Source organism: Hylobates moloch, unplaced genomic scaffold, assembly GCF_009828535.3.
Source record: "Hylobates moloch isolate HMO894 unplaced genomic scaffold, HMol_V3 SCAFFOLD_15, whole genome shotgun sequence".
Taxonomy (NCBI): domain Eukaryota; kingdom Metazoa; phylum Chordata; class Mammalia; order Primates; family Hylobatidae; genus Hylobates; species Hylobates moloch.
Genome location: NW_026652290.1, coordinates 86,170,078 through 86,196,685, shown reverse-complemented (window position 1 = coordinate 86,196,685; position 26,608 = coordinate 86,170,078). Strand labels below are relative to the sequence as shown.

Below are 26,608 nucleotides of genomic sequence, written 5' to 3'. Positions count from 1 at the left end.
TCTCAAAGGGACTTTCATAATCATAGCAAGTCTTTTTCCAGAGTAAGTCATATTACCTTTCTGTGTAATCCTGTTATTAAGCTCCCTTTTAAACTGTACCCTTTAATACATATTCATTATTACAATCATTCTCGTCAACCTAGAAATTCTGTTCTGGAAACTTGCTTAAGAAAAAAGGTCCTAAATATGAAGAAAAAGACTCTATTCCTTTTTATATCCATTTATTATAGTAAAAAATGAAAATTACCCTAATAATTGGGGGAGGGAAAGAAAATGATGACACATTTTCTCAAGCAACTATTTCTTAGTCAATAAATATAATGATTGTGAAACTATTTGGAGAAACCCAGTAGTAATAAATGAAAGAACCAGTTCTGAAATCATATGGACCTGCCTGAATTACAATTCTGGCTCTGTATGCCATGATCCTGGGCATATTATTACCTCATTTTCCCAAGCCTCAGTATTCTCATCTAGAAAATGGGGATAATGATACATCCTCAGCAGAATCAATATGAGAATTTAATTAAATGAGACAATATAAATAAAATATGAAGCATCATGTTTGGCACATAGCAGCTGTTCAACAAATGTTCATTTTCTCTCCACCATTCCTTATATAGCATATGGGAAAATGCTTATGCTCTGTCAACAAATTTTTTTTTTTTTTTTTTTTTTTTTGAGACAAGATCTTGCTCTGTCACTCAGGCTGGAGTGCAACAGTGCAATCCTGTCTCACTGCAGCCTTGAACTACTGGGCTGAAATGATCCTTCCACCACAGCCTCCCAAGTAGCTGAGACTACAGGCTCTGTCAACAAATTTGATGAACTTGAGGAAATACATAGTTTCCTAGGAAAATATAAGTGACTAAGTTGAAAAGCTGCCTAGATAAATTTCTTTTGAAGAAATTGAAAAGGCCTTGAAGATCTGACTTTTTTAAAAGATCAAATGGTTTCATAGCTCTGCTCTATTATCTTTTAAAGAACTGATAATTCCAATGTAATTGAAGTTTTTATAGGTTATAGAAAAAGATGAAAAACTTCCAATTCATTATGGCTAACATAAGCTTAATGACAAAATAAAATACAATAAAAAACAAAAACAATCTACCAGCTGAGCGAGGTGGCTCACGCTTGTAATCTCACCACTTTGGGAGGCCAAGGTGGGTGGGTCACTTGAGACCAGGAGTTTGAGACCAGCCTGGCCAACATGGCAAAAACCCATCTATATTAAAAATATAAAAAATTAGCTGGGCGTGGTGATGCACGCCTGTAATCCCAGCTACTCAGGAGGCCGAGGCACGAGAATCACTTGAACCCAGGAGGTGGAGGTTGCAGTAAACCGAGATCGTGCCACTGCACTGGGGGACAGAGTAAGACTGTCTCAGAAAAAAAAAAAATTGTTTTTCAATAGCAAAAGTGACCACAAAGTCAAAAGACAAAAAGATAAATGGGAAAAATATTGCATATAACAAATAAACAGCTAATACATATTATTTAGAAGCTGTCACTACTTGGTTAAAAAAAAAAAGGCAGATAACCCAAAAGAAAATTAGGCAAATCAGAGGATTAGATAATTGACAGACGAGCAAATCTAAACTTATAGTAAGTATACGATATAGAGATGCTCAATAGCACCAGCAATCAGCAAAAGTAGCTATAGACTATCACTTGTTACCCATCTGACTGACAAGAACTAAAAATGTTAACATCCACTATTGGCTGGAATGCAGGAGAAAGGTATTCAGGCAATAAATATTCCTGGGGGAAATGAGAATAGTTATAGCCTTTTTGGAAAGCAGCCTAGCCACATCTGTGGAAACTCCACATAAATAAAAGCACCAACATGTAAGGCTCTACGTACCAAGATGTTTGTTGTGGCATTGTTTGCCATGGCAAAATAATGAAAATAAAGGGAATGTTCATCAGTGGAAAAATTATTAACACAGTTCATTTGTACCATGGAATACTATGCAGTCATTACAAGTAATTTCTTAGGGCCAAGTGTGATGGCTTACGCCTGTAATCCCAGTACTTTGGGAGGCTGAGCTAAGCGGATCACCTGAAGTCAGGAGTTCAAGACCAGCCTGGCCAACATGGTGAAACCCATCCCTACTAAAAATACAACAATTATCCAGGCATGGCGGTGCACACCTGTAAATTATCCAGCTACTCGGGAGGCTAAGGCAGGAGAATAGTTTGAAACCGGGAGGCAGAGGTTGCAGTGAACCTGGATCTCACCACTGCACTCCAGCCTGGGCAACAGTGAGACTCCATCTGAAAAAAAAAAAAAAAAAAAAAAAGTAATTTCTTAGATCTATACCAATTAACTCGGAGAGATTGCCACAATGTATTACGTGAGAGTAAGATGCAGAGAAGTACAATATATAAACCTACAATAACAACCCCACTCCATATATGTATATGCTGTATATGATTGTGTGCAATTATATGAGGATGGAAAAAAGAATACCAGAGATTATTAACATCAGTTGGGATTGGGGAGGAACACTTTTACCTCTGCTCAAACAGCCACAATAAAAACAGTATAAATAATAATGGTCCAATTTTTTTTTAATTTTTAAAAGTTTTTCTTCATGTATTTTATCTGTACAACAATAATGATCCTATGTTTATTTTATTTTTTCCTTTACAGAGATGGGATCTTGCTATGTTGCCCAGGGTGATCTTGAACTCCTGGCCTCAAGCAATCCTCCATCCTTGGCCACCCAAAGTGCTGGGATTACAGGCATGAGCCACTGCACCCAGCCATGGTCCAATTTTTAAAAGAAAGTAAAATGTTTATGCTATAATATAGGTGGGAAAGGTAGTTACAAAATTTTAGGTAGGCTTCATTAATAATTGTGTAAAACATTCCAGAGAAAAAATATTAACAGGCAATACAAACAAGTGATCATGATAGTTGTTTAAGCAGAGGCATTATAGTTGCTTTGTCCCCTGTATACTTTCCAAATTTTCTCTAATGTAGTTTTTTTTTTTTTTTTTACTTTTTTTTTTTTTTTTTTTGAGACAGAGTTTCGCTTTGTCCCCCAGGCTGGAGTGCAGTGGCGCGATCTCGGCTCACTGCAATCTCTGCCTCCCGGGTTCAAGTGATTCTCCTGAGTAGCTGGGATTACAAGCATGTGCCACCACGCCTGGCTAATTTTTAAATTTTTAGTAGAGCGGGGTTTCACCATGTTGGCCAGGCTGGTCTTGAACTCCTGGCTTCAAGCTGTCCACCTGCCTCGGCCTCCCAAAGTGCTGGGATTACAAGCATGAGCCACCATGCCTGGCCTCTAATGTAGTTTTGTTGCTTTTGTAATTTACTAAATAAAATTTCTAACTTACTATCCATCACACGTGTTTATTATGTCTCGTGGTGGCTCATGCCTGTAATCCCAATAGTTTGAGAGGACAAAGTGGAAGAATTGCTTGAGGCCAAGAGGTCAAGAACAGTCTGGGGGATATGGGGAGACGCTGTCTCTACAAAAAGTGAAAAGTTAGCCATGAGTGCTGGCACATGCCTGAGCTGCTTGGGAGGCTGAGGCAGGTGGGTCCCTTAAGCCTAAGAGTTCAAGGTTACATTGAGCTATGATGATGCCATTGCACTCCAGCCTGGGAAGAGCAAGACTCTGTCTCTACAAAAAATAAAATAAAAGACAGTATTATGTCTTGAAATAAGTTGTCATATGTACATATGTGACCATGTGAGCATGGGGATATTCTAGCTCAGAAAATGTGTAAGTTTTCATTTTACCTATGATATATGGATTTTTTAATTGTTGTTGTTTTCAATTAGTTGTAATGACTAAATCTCCAGGAAAAATCACCCACAAAAATCCCATAAATATATGGCTTTGCATATTTAAAGATTTTCATCCCCCCAATAGTAACAGAAATCACTTTTAAAGACCATTTTTAAAGCCGGATGGCTTTGGGCAGGCCACTTCTCTTCCCCTCCTTAGGTCTCATTTACTTCTTTCATAAATGAAGAACTTGGATAGAATAATTTTCCCAGAGTCCCTTTGGCTGTAACATTCTGTGATTTAATTACATTCATCCTAGAATGGATTAGATATCAAGTAAATTGACAATTGCTAAGGAGAAGAAAGTTTTCATCTTAGTAATATTTGTATCAGCAATGAAAAAAAGATTCAAGATAGTTAGGAAAGATGCCCTAGCTTGACATAACTTTCGTGCTTACGTGAAAAATGTGAAAGAGTTTAAACAGCATATGGCCTTGACTTTGGGCCTTTCTTTATATTCCTCATTTATAGCCATGTAGCTATTTCCCAATGGCTTTTTACCTGTGTGTACCCTCCCACCCTGCCAACTTATTATTTTGCTTTATAAACCTCAGTATGTGAATAAAAAAGTCTTTTTCTTTTGGTTTGGACACGCTTCATATTTTATAATAAAGTCTTTTTTTTTTTTTTTTTTTTTTGAGACAGAGTTTCGTTCTTGTTGCCCAGGCAGGAGTACAATGGCATGCTCTCAGCTCACTGCAACGTCTGCCTCCCAGGTTCAAGCGATTCTCCTGCCTCAGCCTTCTGAGTAGCTGGGATTACAGGCATGTGCCACCACGCCAGGTTAATTTTGTATTTTTAGTAGAGACAGGGTTTCTCCATGTTTGCCAGGCTGGTCTGGAACTCCTGGCCTTCTTTTTTTTTTTTTTTTTGAGATGGAGTCTCGCTACATCACCTAGGCTGGAGTGTAGTGGTGTGATCTCAGCTCACTGCAACCTCTGCCTCTCAGGTTCAAGTGATTTTCCTGCCTCAGCCTCCCAAGTAGCTGGGATTACAGACACCTGCCACCATGCCTGGCTAATTTTTGTGTTTTTAGTAGAGACAGGGTTTCACCATGTTGGCCAGGCTGATCTCGAACTCCTGACCTCAAGTGATCCGCCCACCTCAGCCTCCCAAAGTGCTGGGATTACAGGCATGAGCCACCTCATCGAGCCCATAATGAAGTCTTAAATCAATGTTCTTCAGGTATAATTTATGTAAGATGAAATGCACCCAATTAAAATATACGTTCAATGAGTTTTGGCAAATTTGTTCACCCATATACCACTAACACAATTAAGCAGTAGAACATTTTTATCATCCAAAAAAGTTTCCTGTGTGGCCAGGCATAGTGGATCATGACTGTAATCTCAGCACTTTGAGAGACCGAGGAAGGGGAGTCACTTGAGCCCAGGAGTTCGTGACCAGCCTCAGTAACATAGTGAGACTCCTGTCTCTACGAAAATGAAAAAATTAGCTAGGCCTAGTGGAATCCACCTGTAGTCCTAGCTACTCAGGAAACTGAGATGGGAGGATCACTTGAGCCCAGGAGTTCAAGGCTCCAGTGAGCCATCATAAGGCCACTGCACTGCAGCCTGGGCAACAGAGTGAGACCTTGTCTCAAAAAAAGAAAAAAAGTTTCCCGTGCCTCTTCCCAGTTATCCCTCCACCTCCTGCTCTAGGCAACTGTTGATCTGCATTTTGTCACTATAGATTAGATTTGTCTATTTTAAGTGACGAACAAAGTTTAAACTTCTGTTTTCTTAATCTTGGATAGTGTTCATATATTTGTATTGTTTCAATCAGTTTTCTTAGTTGTAAGCAACAAAAAACAATCTCTGGCTGATTTAAGCAGCAGAGGAATTTGTTGAAAGGAGAAGGACAGCTCATGGAATTGCTGGGAGGCTGGAGAGTCAAGTTTGGGAAGAATCCCATAGGAATGGCCAGCAGCAATGCCTAAATCACATAGTACAACTGTCCTAGTGAGGAAAGCACTGAAAGCAGCACCTTGAATTTCCTAATATGTTTCTAACAGATAATGGTCACCACCACTACCCTCACTGCCACTGCTGTCTTAGAAGGTAGAAAGAATATCAAGTATCTGCCTTAGGAATTCTTTTTGCAACTACAAGTGTTAATTGGGGTAGGTGCATCTGAGTGGTATATCCCAGGTCGTGTATCTAGCATGCCTTAGCTGCAAGGAAGGCTAGAAGAACCTGGCGTATTCAGCCTCTATAGTGGGAGGCATCTGATCAAGTCTCATAAGGCAAGGGAATTCTTCAAACTTAGGAAGGGGTTAAAATGCTGGATGGCTAAAAAGAGGGCCAGTATCCACAACACTGACTGTGTGTTAGACTGCATTCTCACCTTGCAGCTTCATGTCTAATGGTCATGTCAGACACAGCACGTTTGCTAAGCACTTCCTGGGTGCAAAGGAGTCTACCAGGTGCTGAAAGTGGGGACAAGGCTATCAAGGAACATACTATTTAATGGAATAGAAACAGATGCATTGGCCTTCATATCTGCTCAAGTTTTTTCTCCTTAAGATAATTTTCCTGGGACTGGGTGTGGTGGCTCACACCTGTAATTCAGCACTTTGGGAGGCCAAGGTTGGAGGATCACTTGAGCCTAGAAGTTGAGAGCAACCTGGGCAACATAGGGAGACCCCATCTCTGCAAAAAAAAAAAAAAAAAAATCCAGGTGTGATGGCATATGCCTGTGGTCCCAGCTATTTGGGAGGTTGAGGTGGGAGGACCACTTGAGCCCAGGAGGTCAAGGCGGCAGTGAGCCATGATTGCATCACTGCACTCTATCCTGGGTGACAGAGCAAGGCCTTGTTTGAAAAAAAAAAAAGAAAGAAAATTTCCTTAAAATATAACTTGCTAATAAAACCAATAGGTCTTAATTAATTGATTTGATCCAAATAAGAATGTAGCATATTGAAAAACTACCCTAAATTTGAATAATGAATTTCATATGTATTCACAAAATATTTACCATTATGCTAAATGTTTACTCAACTTAATATTTTTCCTCTTCTGAAATTGCATGTACCTCAAGCTGTGTTCATTTCAATTTTTTAAAGTTAATATATGAAGTAAATCCAGTTTCTTTGACAGTTTTACTTGTTATCCCTTACTCTTGATTTGAATTGACAGGTGCAGGGGAGAGGAGGTGGCCTGAGCCAGGACGATGAGGATGCAATGTTGAAGAATAAGCTGGAGAAGAGAAGCAACCGGCACTATGGAAAAAAACAAAACAAAGCAAGGTCAGATTTTTCTATGTCTTGCTTTAGGACTTAGGATTCAAGGAATATAGGTTTTTGTCTTGTCTTACCACTGTCTCAAGACATGAGAAAGTATGTTAACTATTTTCATTTCCCTATCATCATATAATGACTATGAAGAATATAGACTGGGTGCTGAAAAATTAGGAAATGCTATTAGAATTTGGTCTATGTTGTTACTTTATTTTTCTTAGCAATAACTTTAGGACTGCCTCAGAACAACATGCTGGGTAAGGCCAAGACATAGATTCAACTACTAGACATCTATCACCTTCTAGACTAGCCTAGAAGCATAAGTGCTTTCTCTTTTAATCTTTACCATGTAAAAAGTAGATTTATCATACAGAAGTAGATTCTCTTATCGTCTCCAATTTACAGAGGAGGAAACAGTCATAGGGAAGTCAGGTGACAATTACAAAGTATCAAAGTTAGGTCTGGGATCTGGATCTTTCCTCCCAAGCCCTGATTCTTCTTATTATACCAGGCTATTGGGACATAGTATGAAATCGTCTAAATAATCTTTACTCAAGCTTATGCAGGAAGTTTGGGTAACCTCAAATCATATGGATTTTATAGGGACAGCCTTCTGTGTGTATGAATTCTGGGCTAAGTTTATGTATTATTTATGGACTTAAATACCGAAGTTGGAGGGGTTTCCTGTACCAGCATGCCTTAAGAGAACAATATACACATCCACAAAACCAAATGTTTGCAACCAGGGACTTCCTCTATAAACTGCTTGATGCATACAGTGTGACACACTGGAGATGAAGCTAAATGGATAAGCAACGAGCTGAATGTTTTACATGGATTGCCTCATATTTATGGCCAACCAATGTGGTTCTGAAAAGTACATCCTAGGCCGATCTCTTTTTCTCTCTAGGTTGTGAATGGTTTTCTTTTCTTTTCTTTCTTTTTTTCTTTCTTTCCTTTTTTTTTTTTTTTTTTTTTTTTTTGAGACAGTTTCGCTCTTGTCGCCCAGGCTGGAATGCAATGGCACGATCTCAACTCACTGCAACCTCCACCTCCCGGGTTCAAGCAATTCTCCTGCCTCAGCCTCCCGACTAGCTGGGATTACAGGTGCCTGCCACCACACCCAGCTAATTTTTGTGTTTTTAGTAGAGACAGGGTTTCACCATGTTGGCCAAGCTGGTCTTGAACTCCTAACCTCAAGTGATCCACCCGCCTTGGCTTCCCAAAGTGCTGGGATTAGAGGTGTGAGCCACCACGCCTGGCCTGTGAATGGTTTTCTACAACCTACTACTTCCTCTGTGTGTGCCCTCTGTTTCTCGAAGTATAGTATTATACATTACTGTTTTCTTCTGCCTGCATCCTTCCTAGAACCTTTCTGTTGACAATTCCTTTTATCAGCCCTCTTGCCCAGGAGGACAGCAAGATTTGCTTAGCTGAACTTGGCAGTGACAGCAGGGCAGAGTTCAGAAGTCTGGCAAAGATCAGAGGTGGAAGAAGTAGAGGATACTTTATGCAAGCTCGCTGAGATCACTAAGTGCCTGGCTAAGAGCCGCCTTCCTGCCTGTAGAACTGTCCTCGCAGGTCAATTTCAGTTAGCCTCAAGAACATAAAGGAGACACTTCCTGCAAATTCCTTTCTGGCTATTTAATAATCACACCTCATTCAGTTTGGTTGAGAAACTTCCCTACTGTGGTAGAACGTGGTTTTCTATTGCAAGAGTATATCAGGTAGATAATGGTTTAGTGATTAGGATGTGTGAATATGGACACCACCTACTTCAGCTCATTTTTTATTCCCCGGAATCACTGGTTTCTTGTCATGCGGGCACATATGTAGGATCCTGTAAGTTCCCTTATTCCCTGCATGTATCTGGAGAAGATAGGGGCAGAATGAGTAGTGTTGATTAAACAAAGCTCTTTCTCCCTGCAGGAGAGAATGAACATATGCCGGTGAATAATCCTTCCACGCAGATTTACCAGGTAAAGACAAATCGATTGTTTCGAATGCTCCCATGTATAATAGCGATGACTGACTATTCTTTATGTGTAGATGTTTTTAGCACTCACAAGTGCTTCCGCATATATCGTTGCACTTGTTCTCTTAACAGGGCTGTGAGACAGGCACCTCAGTGGGTCCCGCCACTCACAGTGTACTTTGGAGAGAACTGAGTTTTTTTTTTTTTTTGAGACAGGGTCTTGCTGTGTTGCCTAGTCTGGTCTTTAACTCCTGGGCTCAAGCTCAGCCTCCTGAGTAGCTGAGGCTATAGGTGAGCACCACTGTGCCTGGCTGAGAACTCATTATTGAAAGACAAGTTATCTCATTTATAAAATGCAGCACTACCATCCCCACCTCAACTCTGCTTCTCTTGCCTGCTGCCCCCGTCGCCATGGCCATTACACTGCAAGATAACATTTCCATCAGAGAGGAGAGGGCAAAATCTGTTTTTCTTACTTTTCTATTTTAGCAGGGAGAATTGAGAATGAAAAGGGGAGTAACATTGCAAATGTTCAAATATCTGTACAGGAAAAACTTTCAAGCTCTTTTTAAACAATGGGAACAATTTGCTTTACAAGGAAGATAAAATTTCTGCAAACATCTTTGCAGTAAGAGTCATATGAGATTGCTTTGGTCCTCTAAGTGGTATTTACTTGGCTTCTGTCTCCCAACTGTAAATTTAAAGTACATCTCTGTTCTTAAAAATCATGGAACTTTATTCTGACATAATTTGTAATATAAAAGCAGCTTGGGCTAGGGAAACCCATGCTTCTCTCCAGACTTCAGGCAGTGCTGTGTGGAATACGTGAAAAGGAAGAAAACATTGACAGAGCTTGGTGGGGGTTGGGAGAACGGATGCTTTCAAAGTTGATCTAAGGTTTTAAGCCCTGGTAACTAGGAAAAAGAGTGCTCTCTCAAGCAGAAATACAGGAGTCCAGAAGAGTAGATAGTTTAGGGGAAGTGTTATTTAGATTTGTCGAGTTCAAGTGACAGTAAAGTGAAAATGACAACTAGTTCCCAGAATTATCATGTAAGAGATCATTGCTATAAACCAAATTAGGGCAAGTCAACACAGGATTATGAAAACACTATTTAACTGTATTGCCCCTAGACTCAGGCCAGCTATAGGATGAATGGGGGAAACAGCCTCATTTCAACTGAGTACACATTTATTAAGCAGTTACTATGTGTAAAGTCTACTGCTTGGCCTCATGGCAGATTAAACAGATGAAACAGACATTCTCATTGATTTTTATGTGTCCACAACCTGAAAAACACATAGAATACTAGCTCTTACAAGGTAGGCTGTTGAAAGAATTGTGATAGAGGCATTGATACAATTCTGTGGGGAAGGGATGAATTAGTATTGACTGGAGGATTTGAGCTTGGTACTTAAGGACAAGTTGATCATTTGACAAGTAGGCAGAGGTAAGGTTGTTTCGGGCAGGGGGACTAGCTTGAACAAAGGCCTAGAAGCAAAAAATGGGTCTTCACTCAGTGCTGCTTTGATGCCTCACTGGTCCAAGTCCTCCAGACGCTTTCCCTGCCCACTTCCCCTCTGTTCTCATCTGACCTGTGTATAACATTTGAATGAGTATGAGTACCTCTTTAAAGTCAGGTATGATTTAAAGTCTATTATAGATTTTATGTAGGTCACTCCCTAAATGTTGGCTAAATATAGCCGCAGCGGGGGTGGCCTCATTATCTTATTGCACTACAAATCCTAGTACATCTGTCGCAGTGGAACACACAAAGCAACGGAAGTGAAGTTGGTCTATATGACCTCTGTGATGCTATTACAACCCCATCCTTGTTTTAAAAGAACACTTCCTAAGCCCCAGTCTGTTTACTCCAAGCAACATTTAACCAAAAGAAGAAGAAGAAAGAGGAGAAGTAAAGAAAGAAGAGAAAGAGAAAGGAGGGAAGCTGGGGAGGAGTTAACCATAATAGAACAAAATCCATACTAGAAGGGAGGGCACCAGAAGCAAGATATAATATTTTGGTAATTCTCTATCTCATTTTATTTTCTGGATAGATCCTATCCCTACCTGACATTATCATATGTATCACCTTGTTTTTTAATTTTCTGTCTCCTCATCTAGAATGTAAGCTCTAAGGGCAGGAATTTAGTCCATTTTGCACTCTGTTGTATTCGCAGTGTAAAGTACAATGCCTGGCATATAATACATATTCAATAAATATGAGTTGAATGAATGAATGGATGACTATATTACAAGATGTCTATATTGCTTTGAGCCAGGAGGTCTCATGCAGTCATTCAGTCTTGTGCCAAACAGTGTTGGAAAGATTTTGTCTGGTTCTTTGGAAAAAAAGAAGAGATCCTCCCTTCATACCTTAATCAAAACAAATGCCAAAGTGGATTAAAGGTTTACATATAAAAGAATTCAAACCATAACATTTTAAAATAAGTGAATATTTATCTTGTCTCCAAATGTGAAATGTCTAAGTTAAAAAGCACTGGAAGAAATCACAAAGAAAGAGATTTGAGAGTTGATCCACACATTACAATTTAAACTATTTCCATCATGAAAATATTTTAAACAAATTCAGAGGCAAATAACAAAATCAGAAAGACACAACAACTATTTCAAAGGTTTAATTATAAATAAGTAGTTAATGAAGGTCAATGAAAATGGAAACTTCTAAAACCCTAGTAGAAAATTAGCAAAGAACACAGACAATTTACCAAAGTAAAATTATAGATTGCTAAGAAAAAGTTGAAGCTCAAAGAAGCAATGACTAAAATAAGGAGTATTATATTTTCACTAAATAGCAAATAATAATTCGTAATATTTAGTTCTGGTGAATGTGTGTAATTGTTAGAAACTTTTAGAAAAGTCTATTCCCTATTTCCTTTTTCTCTTATCCTTTGTCCACTGCACATACCCCTCTCAAAGTCGTTGAATCAGAGCTCTTTTCCCGAGTCAGGCTTCTCTTGCCTGACTCGTTTTACCCTAGATTACTTCATTTTGCGTATAGATTATTAAAATTATTATCCCATTAACATGAGAGGTATCGTTTTACCCTAGATTACTTCATTTTGCATATAGATTATTAAAATTATTATCCCATTAACATGAGAGGGGATTCCATAATTAAGGCAACAGATGTGGTAACTGCACAATTTAGTGCTAGCCCAACACTCACACTAATGATTTCAACTCCAGCTGTGTTTTAAGCTCACTTGTAGCCTTAGGAATGTAAACACTGTGGCTTCTTCTATTTCTATTGTTTTATATATTTTATTATTCAAGGTATGTTTTTCTAAATCCATGAATTTAGGATATTACATATCATATATAATGTTTCCAAGAATATACAGCCATATTGCTATAACTTTTCAAATCCTCTGGTCAAATATAATTTGTATAGTTATTAGTTAGTTGAATATATTGCCTCTCTGTGATATAGTAGCTTTCCCTATGGGTCAGATACTACCTAACATCTTTGACCCACAGGCATTTCATATTTAGGAATTTATTCTAAGGAAATAATCTGAAATATATATAAAATTTTAAAACAAAAACATAATATGACAGCATTAGTTACAACACTGAAAAATTACAAGCAACATAAATTTCCAACAAAAGAGAATGGGTAGGTAAACTCTGGCAAATCCATAGGATGGAATATCATGTAGCCATCAAAAGTAGACATTTAGAAAAATTTTGAAGGCTATTGTAAATGCCTTATTAGAATATTAGGAGGGAAAAAAGAGAGGTAGAATCAAAATGTATCTGCAGTGTGATTTCAACCGTATAAACATCTGCATTTATATGCAGAGAACAAAATAGAAGGAAACGTGAGTGTTAATGGTTATACTGAAATAATGAAATTTGGAATGATTCTATTTGGCGATTCTCTTTTTTCTTCATTTTTCTCTGTAACGAAAATAATTTAAGAAAATAAGTGATGTGCCAAAAGGACCTCTAATTGAAACACTATGGGAACCAGTCCTACAGTAATAGGTTTCATCGTCAAAACCTGCCATTGAAAGTTTTCTAGGATTTGTAAATCCTGACTGAGACTCAGTCTCTTTTTGCCATTGAGGAATGTTCTTCTGATACTAGAGAAGTGAACTCTTCTAGGCCTGTGGTGTATCCAGGGATCGATAAGCACACCAGGCTGCATGTCAGTCTCAATAAGGCCCTGCAAGAATGACTTGAAGGGTCAGCTTCTGCAGGGAATGTAGAGGAGTAGATATGGGAAGTTTACTCTCGACATTCAGATTACTTGCTGCTCACTTTGTATTTTAAATTATTGGAAGATTGAAGTTGGCAGAAAATTCGTGTTGCTTCTGCAATGACCCTGGTTTAGGGGGAAACCAAAACAATTACCTTGGTCTCCTTGCCATCGTGTATGTGCCACTGCGAAACACCTGGCTTTTGCTTTTATAGAATTGTAGGAATTGGGAGGTTTCCCAAACCTTGACATTTATGACTTTACAAGGTTCCCAAGGCACAGGTCCAGTCCCCCTAATTTACCTCTTGGTAGCCTCCTGGCCTGGGTAATGTGGCAAAAAGGAAGAAATGTCCATAAAACACAAGTTGAAATTTGTGAAAATTAAGTATGAGGCCTGAGGGATCTTTCATGAAAAAAAAAATTGGAAGACACTGACTAAAATTCATCTTAAGAAGAGTTAAGAAGCCAAGAAAAGAAAGAAAATTGAGAATCAGAAATTAAGAGCAGGAAATAGGAAGAATTCGGACTCCTCTCCCCTATTTCTTTGAGCATAAGATGCCCTCTGTGGTACCGTAGGCTTCGAAGTACAAGTCTTCCCTGAACCTACCTCCAGTGGGAGCCCGCCTCCAGCGGCAGGATGGAGGGATCATAACCTCTCTAGAGCAGCTTCATGAAAAAATCAACGAGATGAGGAACGTGTTCAACTCGCTGGAGAACAAGGTAGACACCCATTTCTAATCCTTGGGGTGGGCTGTGGGCTGTCAAAAAAGAAAGCTGAAGAGAGCAGAGAAAAGTTGTTAAGATCGTGTCTTCACAGTATTTATTGTTTACGAGGGAGTGGTCAGGTTGGTAGTTGAAAACCGCTCTGTAGGGGCTAAAGATGCTAAGATCCCTCAGCATCTTAAAAGTGACATGTTGCATCAGGTGTGTGTCCTCCTGACGGCTTCCCCTCCCTGGCTGGTCAGGGCTGTGAAGCTGTTTACAAAGCAGTAGCAACACTTCAGTGGCAGGTACTCATGGAGCTCAGAGTAATATGTTGGTAGGAAATGGGCACATGACTTAAAAATAGCTTCAGAATTCCCAGAGTTCCTATGTCACCTGGCTGTTAGGGGAAAATTGTAATAATTTTTTGAGAGCTGGGATTCTGCAGGGAGGAAGGTCCTTTTCCTAGGAGTCTGCAGCTGCCTTTTGGTCTCTGCAGAAAACTCTGCCTAAGGGAGCAAGGATAATGAAACCTATTTCTGTTGGATAGTGGTTCCCTTTTTATTTTTTTTTCCAAGCAGGAAACCTAAGTGAATGTCACGAAGAAGAATGTCAGCTTTCCTTCTTCCAATTTTAAAACTTGCATGCATTTTTGATTTAATGTTATATAGCCATCAATTTTATTTATTTTGCTCACAGAAGATACGTTTACATAATGAAAAATTACCAGATCAGAAAGTGGTTGATCTGGTGATTAAATCCACCATGATGACTGAATTAGGACATGAGCCAAAATCCATTGCAAAGATTAATTATAATTAAAAATGATTGAAATGAAAAATAGATTGCTCATGATGTTTCCCAGCCTTCTAGCCCCAAATACTTGACAGGCCCTGCTTTTTTTCCTCAGAATGATCTCTCTGGTTCCTCTCATTTCTCTCTATTCCCAGCAATCCTTTGTAAGGCACAATGAACCACAAAATCCTATACTTTAAAAATGTGATATAGGAGACAAAGTCACTGTATAGTGAGTGGGAGGTGCCATTGCAGGTGGGAATCATGTGGATGACCTGATTCTGAAAATGTTCAGAAATACACATTCAAAGAAACTTTGTTAAGGTATCTGGACTTTAGTTTTCATTCCTTTAAAGTAAAAATGCTTGAGGCCGGGCGCAGTGGCTCATGCCTATAATCCCAGCACTTTGGGAGGCCAAGAAGGGTGGATCACCTGAGATCAGGAAATCAAGACCAGCCTGACCAATATGGTGAAACTCTGTCTCTGATAAAAATACAAAAATTAGACGGATGTGGTGGTGCATGCCTGTAATCACAGCTACTTGGGAGGCTGAGGCAGGACAATCACTTGAACTCGGGAGGCAGAGGTTGCAGTGAGCCGAGATCATGCCACTGCACTCCAGCCTGGGCGACAGAGCAAGACCCTGTCTCAAAACAAGACAAAGCAACAACAACAACAAAAACTTGATTATAGACTAAATCTTCTAAATGGTTCTGTTTTAAAGAGACATGTGGAGCTAAGAGTTCCTCTACTTAATAGAGTGTAAGATCATAAATGTCAAGAAAGTAATGTTATTATCTTATTGTTATTATTCACTTACTGTCTGTTGAAAATGCTTTTTTCATTTGTTCAATAAATAAAACTGAACTTTAGAAATGCTCCATTTTCTCCACATTTCTGTTTGTGCTTAACTTTTTGATTTACCACCTAAAGGGGGAGAAGAATGAACGTTTCTTGAACATCTATGTACCAAGTATGCGCTATGGTAGGCAGCTTACCTACATTTACTCATTTAATTCTCAAGGCAGCCTTGTGAAATAGATATTATTATAGCTATTTTATGGATGAGGAAACTGCTACAAAAAAGTTAACTAACATGCCTAAGGTCCTAGTACTTTAGGGTAGAACTAGGATTTGTACCCTACCTGATCCAAAACACCTCTTTCATGATGTCAAAGTTGACCTACATGACCAGGACTGACTGCTGGAGGTGATTCATATCACCATCAACAACATTCTGAGCGCCTACCATACCCTACCAGATATTTCTTTGCCTTCCTTATGAGTTAAAGCCCACCATCATTCAAGATACCGTTACCTCCTTTCCCATGATATCATCCAAGAGTATTTTTTTTAAAAAAACCTTCTTTCCTTTCAAATAAATTCTCAGTTATGCTTAGTTGTTACTCTGTTTATTCTTTAATTTCTTAAGAAAACAAGAACTGAATTTCCTTGCCTCTCATAATAACCAGAGAGAATATGACCCATTTTCTTCTTTCACAGAATTAGAAGAGTTATTGGATCAAGATTCACATACATGTTTCTTCTCAAGCAAATCTCATTTTAATCAAAGGTGTTAGAATAAACAGAAGCTTGCAGAAGCACTTGTAAACTTAATTAACAGCTTGCTTTCTTGTCATTTATCAAGCTTCAGCATGTGCTATATATAAAGAAGGCACTCTTTTTCTTAGATAAATGGGGCCAAGGTTGTCTTAAGTTGTCCAAACTGAAGTACACTAGTAAATGAGGTCTGTAGATTTTCAGGAGCCTCGTTTCTCAAACAAAAGAAAAATTCAAGGGCCAATGGTGCCACTTACAGTAATTTCCAGCAAATTGAATTAACTTTTCATGCATTATTTAGTTGCAGGCCCTAGCCTCCGAACTCAAAACTGGTTTCACAGAAGCAATGCAAGAACTGTCAAGAATTCAACATGGAGAATATGCTTTGGAAGAAAAGGTTAAGAGCTGCAGATGTTCCATGGAAGAAAAAGTTACTGAGATGAAGAATTCATTAAACTATTTCAAGGTAGGCCCCTCTTTAATTTCCCCGCTGACAAGAGAATTTTGGTCTCAGTAACAGGAGTAGAAAACTTGCCGTTTTCTGGCTGGGTGTGGTGGCCCACACCTGTAATCCCAGCACTTTGGGAGGCCGAGGCAGGTAGATCACAAGGTCAGGAGTTCAAGACCACCCTGGCCAATATGATGAAACCCCATCTCTACTAAAAATACAAAAATTAGCCGGGTGTGGTGGCGGGTGCCTGTAGTCCCAGCTACTCGGGAGGCTGAGGCAGGAGAAGCGCTTGAACCAGGAGGTGGAGGTTGCAGTGTGCCGAGATCACGCCACTGCACTCCAGCCTGGGCGACAGAGCAAGACTCTGTCTTAAAAAAGAAAAAAACGAAAACTTGCCTTTTTCCATAGCAGCCAAATATAAGAATTTTTCCTCTGGGCCATTCATAGTTATCATGGAAAAATATCTTTCATGTTTTCTTTTTTGGAGCTCTGTGTTAAAATTTGAGGCCACAATGGAAGTAAACTTTTTAATCGCTCATTCATTCATTCAATAAATATGTATTAAAAGTGTACAGTGTGCTAGATTATGTTATATACTTTTACCCCATGTACCACGTTAAAATATAGCAATTCTTATTTTTTAGGAAGAGCTGAGCAATGCCATGTCGATGATCCAAGCCATCACTTCCAAACAAGAAGAAATGCAACAGAAAATCGAGCAGCTTCAACAGGAGAAGCGAAGAGAATCTCGAAAAGTTAAAGCCAAGTGAGTGTCTTTTAAAAATGTACCAAAGGCAAACCCATAAGCAATGGCTTCTGCAGAGGAACTGGGAACACCTTCCCCACTATCAGTATATAGCTAGCTGGCCACTGTGCTCCACAGCTCGGCATGCGACGGAGGTGATAGAATTATAAAATTGGTTGATACCAAAGATGGATGGTACCTATTACCATAGAAAAATCCATTTAATACAATATGTAAAATGAAAGTGACATAAAATGGCATGAATGCTTTGATTACAAGGGTAAAAATACGTAAAATAACAACTAGAAAGATATACTTAAAAATAATGATAGTTATGTTAAGGTAGTGACACCATCAGTGATTTTCTTTTTTTATTAATTTTCTAAAATGTCTCTAATGCGATTATTATTTTAATTCTAGGGTTGAAAATAAATTTATGTTAAACGATGTCTGGACCAGGTTGAATCAAGTAAAGTTTCACCATTAAACATATATAATCTTTATTGTTACTTATGTGGTTTTCTTTTTCCTTTTTTCTTTTTTTTTTTGGAGACAGAATCTTACCCTGTTGCCCATGCTGGAGTAGTGGTATGATCACAGCTCACTGCAGCCTTGAACTCCTGGGCTCAAATGATTCTCCCACCTCAGTCTCCTGAGTAGCTGGGACTATAGGTGTGGCCATCATGCTAGCTAATTTAAAAAAAAAAATTGTAGAAATGGGGTTTCCTTAAGTTTTCCCAGGCTGGTCTTGAACTCCTGGGCTCAAGTGATCCTCCTGCCTCCCAAAGTAGTGGGATTACAGGCATAAGCCACAGTGCTCAACTTACTTATGTGTTTTTAATATCACCAAATTGAAAATAGAAATGTAGGAATAATATGTGTGTGACCCTGGAGAATAGGTTGTTTTCAGGAGAGGACCTGCTGCTTCCTGATACTTTCGAGTTGCATTGCTAAGCGAATATAAATCATTTCAAGCAAATTGTCACCACTACAAACTCTAAAGATCCTGATGATAAGGAAGCCAGCAACAAAAAAATAAGAATGTGGATATTATAATTAGAAGGGTGATTTGTAAATATTTGAAGTTTTTTCTCCAGCTGAGATGATGATTTAAGTTGAACCATATGAATTGCTAGTATTTGACCACTTTTAATTTTCAAAAATAGCAATTTATATAGTTCAACCTAATAATTCAGACATTTTCTTGAGTTGTTCTGAACTGAATCTCCTCGTAACCTATCAGATATTAAGAACCAGAATAGCCTTGTCTTTGTTTCTCTTTCCTAGGAAAACTCAAAAAGAAGAGCACAGCTCACAGGCCGGGCCTGCCCAAGCACAAGGAAGTCCTTTTCGTTCAATCAATATCCCTGAGCCTGTTCTTCCAAGCGAAGACTTTACCAACCTTTTGCCTTCTCAGGCCTATGAAAAAGGTACAGTTCACAAATCATACTGAATTAATCAAGTGTTTTTTCCCCAATTCCTAGGGCTTAAGAATGGGCTTAAACCCTCCATCTTTGTTAGAAGAAAATGGTGTATTGTGTAGAATTTTTCTGCTTGTAACAGGAATTCAGAAGAATCCAGAGGATCTGAGACCACGAGAGTCTGCCCAATTTTAAATATTTTTTTTTGGGTGTGTGGTGGGGGGAATACTAATCTGGATACTTCTAAATTTCTATTGAATTAAAAATAATTTATTGTACAATCATTACTACGCTAACCCATAAGAGAGAAATGTTAGAGAAAAATCACTTACTCTAATAAGTTATTTTATTGGCAATCTAACTCAGCACCTGTCTTCCTCTGGAAAACCAGAGCTGATGTTGCCTGTGGGCTGAAATAGTCACCAGTCTCATTCCTGACCTTAGAGATGTTAAAACAGATATTAAAAAATGGTACCGAAGAAACTGGCTTTCCAGTGGAAGTCTGAGTTTTGGTTATTAACTTGTGTTCAACTCAGGAAAAGTAAAAAAAAAAAAAAATTGCCACGTCTTTGTATCCTCAACCATGTCTAGCAAAGCACCTGCACACAGAAAAATAAATGTAGATATTAACATTGTTTAGATGACATTTCCTGTTATTTATGGTCTCACGTAGAAAGTCCTCAAAAGAATGACTCAATGATTTCCCAACCGTCAGTGTGTCAAAGACAGGGTTGGTGGTTTTCTATGCTTAAGACTAATGGAACAATTTGGTTTATATACCATAGACAATGTATATTCTGAATAACTGAATCTAAAAATCTAAATCAAATGGCTTTTAATTGGTATACTTCAAAGTACAGATTTGCCTTTTTAATTTTTTTGTTTATTTTTTTTGAGACAGAGTCTTGCTCTGTCACCCAGGCTGGAGTGCAGTGGCACAATCTTGGCTCACTGCAACCTCTGCCTCCTGGGTTCTAGTTTTTCCCCCTCTTTGCCTCCACCTCCCAAGCAGCTGGGTCTACAGGCGTCACCATACCCAGCTAATTTTTTGTATTTTTAGTAGAGACAGGGGTTTCACCATGTTGGCCAGGCTCATCTCGAACTCCTGATTTCAAGTGATCCACCCGCCTTGGCCTCCCAAAGTGCTGGGATTACAGGTGTGAGCCACCGTGCCCAGCTTGCCTTTTTATTTTTTTACCTATTTGTGTAATTCATTGAGAGACTGATCAGTGCAGCTGGGAAAACTCACTTGATCCATCTGGGGACTGGGTTCATTGCAGGTGGCTCTATTTTCTTTCCTCTAGGACATGAACAGCTCTACATGAAAGGATGATCCTCTCTGGGAAAGAGTATAGGCTTAGAATGTAAAAGAGATAGGCTTAGAATATAAAAGTCAGTTCAATGCCAGGTCTGGAGCAGCTAAACATGTTCATAAGATAAAAGGTTAAAAATTATCTTTACAAAGTAAATTTGTACATGTTTAGACAGTGTGTAACAGCCCCCAGAGACATAATAATCACAGAATGTGTTGACTCCACTGAAAATAGCTGATCCAGATGATTTCACTGCCTACGTGGATTTCAATGAACTATTTAGTGGCAATTCCTCCTTCCTTTCCTCCTGTATAGACGTGGTCATAGTTTATTCTACTGAGTTGCTGCAGAAATTTAAGAATAATGTGCCATGATAAGACATTCTGCACATACTTGGTGGCAGCTTGTGTTAAAACACAGGGTTCAAGAACCAAACACTCAGAAAGTCTTGGCTTATCCACTGTTGATAAAATGGTACAACTGTTATCTATTGTCCCAAAATTCAGTCGCTTAAAATAGCAAACATTCATGGTTCACAGTTTCTCTAAGTCAGGAATCTCTGTACAGCTTAGCTGAGTGCCTCTGGCTCAAGGTCTCTCATTAAGGCTGTAATCAAGGTGCTGGCCATGGCTGTCATCTCAGGTGAAGGCTCTACTCATGGGGGATCTACACCAAGCTTACTCACGTGGTTATTGACAGGCTCCAGTTCTTGTAACATGGGCCTCTCCAAATTGCTGCCTTACAATTTGGCAGCTAGCTTCTCCCATGGCAAGTGATCTAAAAGAATGCTCAATACAGAAGCCACAGTGGGGTTTTTTGTTTTGTTTTTTCCCCTTTTCTGAAACAGAGTTTTGCTCTTGCCGCCCAGGCTAGAATACAATGGCGTGATCTCGGCTCACTGCAACCTCCACCTGCTGGGTTCAAGCAATTCTCCAACCTCAGCATCCTGAGTAGCTGGGATTACAGGCACCTGACACCATGCCCTGCTAATTTTTGTTTTAGTAGAGATGGGGTTTTGCCACGTCTCTGGTCTCAAACTCTTGACCTCAAGTGATCTGTCCACCTTGGCCTCCCAAAGTGCCGGGATTACAGGTGTGAGGCACTGTGCCCGACCCATAGTCTTTTTATAACCTAATCTTAGAAGTGGTATTCCGTCTTTTCTGTCATATTCTATTCATTAGAGGCTAATCAGTAAACCCAGCCTTACCTAAGGGAAAGGATTACATAAGGACGTGAATGCTAAGGGGTGGGGATAATTGGAGCCATCTGGAGCTGCTTATCACAAATGGTTGACAGCCCCACCTGAGAAGGCAGCCAATTTATGTGAGCCATGATGCAACAACATCATTTATGTGCCTGATAATTGTAGAACTTGTCAGTTTGAAAATGTCATTTTACAGGCACAAGTATACCTTTCTTTTAGGTTCCTTTCACCACCCAAGAAACTCTCAAGATGTTTAGCCTCCCCACTCCTGACATATTCTTGCTCGAGAAAATTGAAAACGAATTTTTTTGAAAGATATGGTTTTATTATCCATCTCTTCTTTCTTACCTCCTGTTTATTCTACCCGCTCAATATTGGCTTTCATCCTTACCACTCCTGATAGTTTTTGGTATCCTTGATACCCACCTTCTTGAAACATTCTCTTCTTTTGGCTGACACTGTGACTTCTTTGATTTTCCACCTACTTTCTGGATGCTCCTTCTTAGATTCTCTTTGATTCCTCATCACCCTCAGAATAAAGTCCAAGTTCCTTAGCACAGTTTACATGGCCATGTTTTAACTCGCCTCTGCTTTTCTCTTCAGACTTATATTTTGTTACCGTCAACTTCTCCCTCTGCATTCAAGCCACCCTGACATTTTCCCTCCCTCCATCCCTCCCCCTTCTCTCCCTCCTTCCCCCTTCTCTCCTTCCCTCCCCCTTTTCTCCCTTCCTCCCCTTTCTCTCACTCCCTCCCCCGTCTCTCCCTCCCTCCATCCCAGGCACTGTTTTAGGTGGTAAGATATAGGAATGAACAAAACAACAAAAATTCCAGCCTTCATGGAGCCTTTCCTCTGAGGCAAGCAGACAATAAACAAGATAAGTAAGATATGTAGTATGTTAGAGAGTGATGAGTTGAGGAAAAAAGTAAGTAAAGAGGAATTGTAATTTTAGATAGGGTGCCAGGCAAAGACCTGAAGGAAGTGAGAAAGTTCACTTATGGGTACTGACGGGAAGAGATGGAACAGCCAGTGTCAGGGTCCTGTGAGAATATGACTGACGTGTTCAAGGAATACCAAGAAGACCAACGGGGGTAAAGCAGAGTGAACCAGGGAGAAAACAGGAGGTGCAGTTAAAAAAAAAAAAAGGAACAGCAGGCATGAGTTGGGGGCAGATATTCCAGGGCTGTATGATCATTAAAAGGGCTTTGGCTTTTACACTGAAATGGGAGCCATTGGAGGGCTAAGCAGAGAAGTGATAGGGTCTGGTTTATTCTGTTTTTGAGACAGGGTCTTGCTCTGTCTCCCAGGCTGGAGTGCAGTGTCACAATCTCGGCTCACTGCAGCCCCAACCTCCTGGGCTCAAGCGATCCTCCTATTTTAGCCTCCCAGGTAGCTGGGACCACAGGCACATACCACCATGCCCAGCTAATTTCTGGGTTTTTTTTGGGGGGTGGGGGGTAGAGACGGAGTTTTGTCGTGCTGCCCAGGCTGGCTTACATTTCAACAGTACCATTCTGTCTCTTTTTATTATTACCATCATACCACTGCCACCACCATTATAGTTAAACAACTAGTTAACCCTTACAATATGCCAGGTAGAACTTCAAGCAGTTTACAAATACTAGCTTATTTATTTCTTATTGTAATCCTTGAGATAAGTACCACTATTATATCTTTTTACAGCTGAGAAAATAGCACTTGCCACAACTATACTGTAATTTCTTTTTTTTACTGCTCTGCCTCCCCTATGAAACTAGAATCTCTGAGTCTGCCCCCAGTGCCGGGCTCGTGGAAGGTGCTTAATCCATGTTAGTGGAATGATCACTAAGTGAATGCTTTCCTTTCTCTGCAGCCCAAGAGTCCAGATCTGTTCATGTAGGAGACAGTAATGTGAAGGGAATGATGGGTCCTGGTAAGTGACTCTTCTCTTAGTTTTCTTTTCTTCCAACAATTCCATTCTTTTCTTCTTCTATCTTCCCTGCTTCCACTTCCTCAGTTTCAAACCAGGCATGAAAGAACTCACAACAGATAAAGTTACGAAGTTACGAAGATTCCAAGATGTGTACTAGAGCAGGTCAGTGACTCATTTGAACCAAGGAGAGAGAAGGGCTAGGGAAGCTTAAGACAAAACCAGTATGTTTCATTCTTTCTGGCTTATTTCAATGACTAATGAATTCACATTTGCCAAAAACTTGCAGGTGAATGTAGCATGACGTAAGTTTTCCGTGGATCACACACTGTATAGTTTAATTCAAAAGTTACTTACTTTTACATCTGTGTAGTGCAGGTAATAAAGAAAGGACTAAATAATAGAAAAGAAACAAAAGAAGATAAAAGAAAACAAAATTTTAAAAAGGATTTACTTAATTGACAATTCAGAATTTTATAAATTATTTAAGCTTCCCTCTCTCCTTCCTTTCTAGCATTAGGGTCAAGGGGAAAATGGCCAAATAAGACATTGTTTTTGGCACCCTTCCTCCTCCTCTTTCTGTTTCTCTTTCCAGGAGTGCTCCAGCATCTGGTGTGCTCACCTGAAAGGAAGCAGATACAAGGAGTCAATACATACTATAAATTAGCTATACTATTTGATAAATTCATTTTAAAAAACTCCTTACATAGTAAAGACTAGGTATAAAGCATAGAGGATGTATAGACCAGAAACAGAGGGAACCCCGTGCAGCTGTGGACACTTTCAATCTTTAATTGGTATATTTAATCCTCAAGGGATAGTTGTACCCAAACAGAGGCAGATTCGTTAAGAGTTAGCAACAAGGCCGGGCACGGTGGCTCACGCCTGTAATCTCAGCACTTTGAGACTGGAGGTCAGGATTCAAAATAGCCTGGCCAGATGGTGAAACCTCGGCTTATCAAATATAAAATTAATGGTTGTGATGGCACACCTGTAATCACCTGGATTGGAGGCAGGATAAGGAGTTGCAGTGAGCCGAGACAACCCTTGATCCAGCCTGGGTGACAAAAGGAAATTGTCTCAAAAAAAGAAAATAGTAACAAATTTTTTTTTTTTTTTGAAACGATCCTCTTGCCAACCCTGGAGTGCAGTGGCACAGTCTCGGCTCACTGCAACCTCTGCCTCCCGGGTTTAAGCCATTCTCCTGCCTTAGCCTCCTGAGTAGCTGGGATTACAGGTGTGTGCCACCATGCCCAGCTAATTTTTTATATTTTTAGCAGAGACAGGGTTTCACCATGTTAGCCAGGGTGGTCTCAATCTCCTGACTTCGTGATCTGCCTGCCTCGGCCTCTGAAAGTGGTAACAAACATATTTTTAAAAAAGATTTTGATAGCAGTTTTTTTTTGTTTCCCCACCCCTCCCCCCACCCCACCAGGAGTGAACCCAACAACTCCAGAAGCAGAAGAAAACCTCAAGTCTTGCCTCTCAGCTGATATCCAGTCCAAGGGCCATCTCCCATCTGGCATGTGGAGGCAGCCTAAGGATGGTAAAGAATGGGGTGAAGAATACGTCACAAAAGACCACCCAGATAAACTCAAGGAGGCTGGCCAGGGTAGACACAGCTCCTTGGAAAACGTTTTATGTGAAACCTCCTTAGCTGGTAAGTTCCAAGGGGGCATGCAGGCTAATAGTTTAAAGAATGGGATGTACCAGAGCTTTGAACTCAAAGGCGAGAATCCTTGCAGTTTAGATTCAGTGGACACATGAAGCCACCTAGTTCCTGGTTTCCTTTTCAGATGAACTAAAGCCTATAGAGGTAAAGGGACTCATTAGAGGTCACAGGGCCAGTGACTACCACCTTGATTCTGCGTGTTCAAGACACTTAGTAAGGGAGTGCTATGGGGCGGGGGCGGGGGGGTGGAAGGCATAAGGTTGGTGGAGAAGAAGGCAGAACTATTTAGCCAGTTATGTGGAATCTTCTAGAAACAAGCCTTTCATCAACAGTCTACCACCAAAATATCACACACTGCAACAGAGCCTGTCCTCCCTCCTTTTTCCCTCCTTCCTTCCCTTCATATCACAAATCATTGCTGAACACTTACTGTGTCAGACAATGGCATTTCCCCCTGGCTATTTGTGGGGAGGTAATTTTTTAAAATTATTTAGAATTTTTAAAATCAAATACATGAAAAAAAGTATTAAAAGGTTTGTTATGAAGAAGAGTGCCAACAACTTTAAACTCTTTTGACAGTTTTTTCTGGTACTTGCTTCCATGTTTTCTTTTGGGGGGCACGGGGGAGGGAGAATGGCAGGCTCAGACTGGGTATGCAGTCTTCCCCTGCTTCTATGTTTTTAAAAGATGTTTAGCCAGGCATAGTGGTTCACACCTGTAATCCCAACACTTTGGGAGGACAAGGTGGGAGGATCCATTGGGCCCAGGAGTTGGAGCCAGCCTGGGCAACATAGAGAGACCCCTGTCTCTACAAAAAATAAAAAAACAAACTAGCTGGGCCTCCTGGTATGTGCCTGTGGTCCCCGCTACGTGGGAGTCCAAGGTAGGAGGATCACTTGAGCTCAGGAGGTCGAGGCTGCATTGAGCTATGATAGCGCCATTGCACTCCAGCCTAGGCAACAGAACAAGACCCTAACTCAAAAAAAAAAAAAAGTTTTACACTATTTTTTTTTACTAATACTTTATTGAAGGTGAATTTGCATAGAGTAAAATTCACAGAGCTTATATTTAAGCTAATAGACATTTTACATGGGTCTATCCCTTGTGATCACCACCCAGATCAAGACATACAATATTTCTGTGCATGAAAGAACCTGAGAAAGTTCTTTCATGCACTTTGCCAGTCAGTATCCACCCAAAGAACCACTATTGTGACTTCTAGTACCACAAATTAGTTTTGTCAGTTCTTAAACTTCATGTAAATGGAATAATACAGTGTGTACTCTTTTGTGTCTGGCTTCTTTCTCCCAACGTAATGTTTTTTAAAAAAGATTTATGCATATTTTTGCACACAATTCATTCCTTTTTATTAATCACATTGAATGAATTTATCACATTTTTAAAAATCCATTCTCCCATTGATGGACATTTTTTTTTTGAGACAGAGTCTTGCTCTTTCACTGAGGCTGGAGTGCAATGGCGTGATCTTGGCTCCCTGCAACCTCTGCCTCCCAGGCTCAAGTGATTCTCCTGCTTCAGCCTCCGGATTAGCTGGGATTACAGGCGTGCACCACCACGTCTGGCTAATTTTTA

The 26,608-nt window shown here is 39.8% G+C and overlaps 1 protein-coding gene across 10 annotated transcripts in view; it reads left to right on the top strand.

Annotated features, from left to right (window-relative positions):
- Positions 1–26,608, top strand: part of ARHGEF33 (Rho guanine nucleotide exchange factor 33) — an 83,985-nt gene that overhangs the window by 22,443 nt on the left and 34,934 nt on the right. For 8 of the 10 annotated variants that reach the window (XM_032176922.2, XM_032176921.2, XM_032176926.2 and 5 more), the window contains exons 3-10: positions 6,944–7,053; positions 8,974–9,023; positions 13,819–13,962; positions 16,602–16,766; positions 17,396–17,517; positions 18,784–18,926; positions 23,287–23,346; positions 24,779–25,003. In XM_032176922.2, coding sequence (XP_032032813.1) covers positions 7,029–7,053; positions 8,974–9,023; positions 13,819–13,962; positions 16,602–16,766; positions 17,396–17,517; positions 18,784–18,926; positions 23,287–23,346; positions 24,779–25,003 — 934 coding nt within the window. In that variant the 5' untranslated portion in view covers positions 6,944–7,028. The remainder of the gene's footprint in view (positions 1–6,943; positions 7,054–8,973; positions 9,024–13,818; positions 13,963–16,601; positions 16,767–17,395; positions 17,518–18,783; positions 18,927–23,286; positions 23,347–24,778; positions 25,004–26,608) is intronic. The other 2 variants (XM_032176932.2, XM_058429009.1) reach the window with 1 other exon arrangement.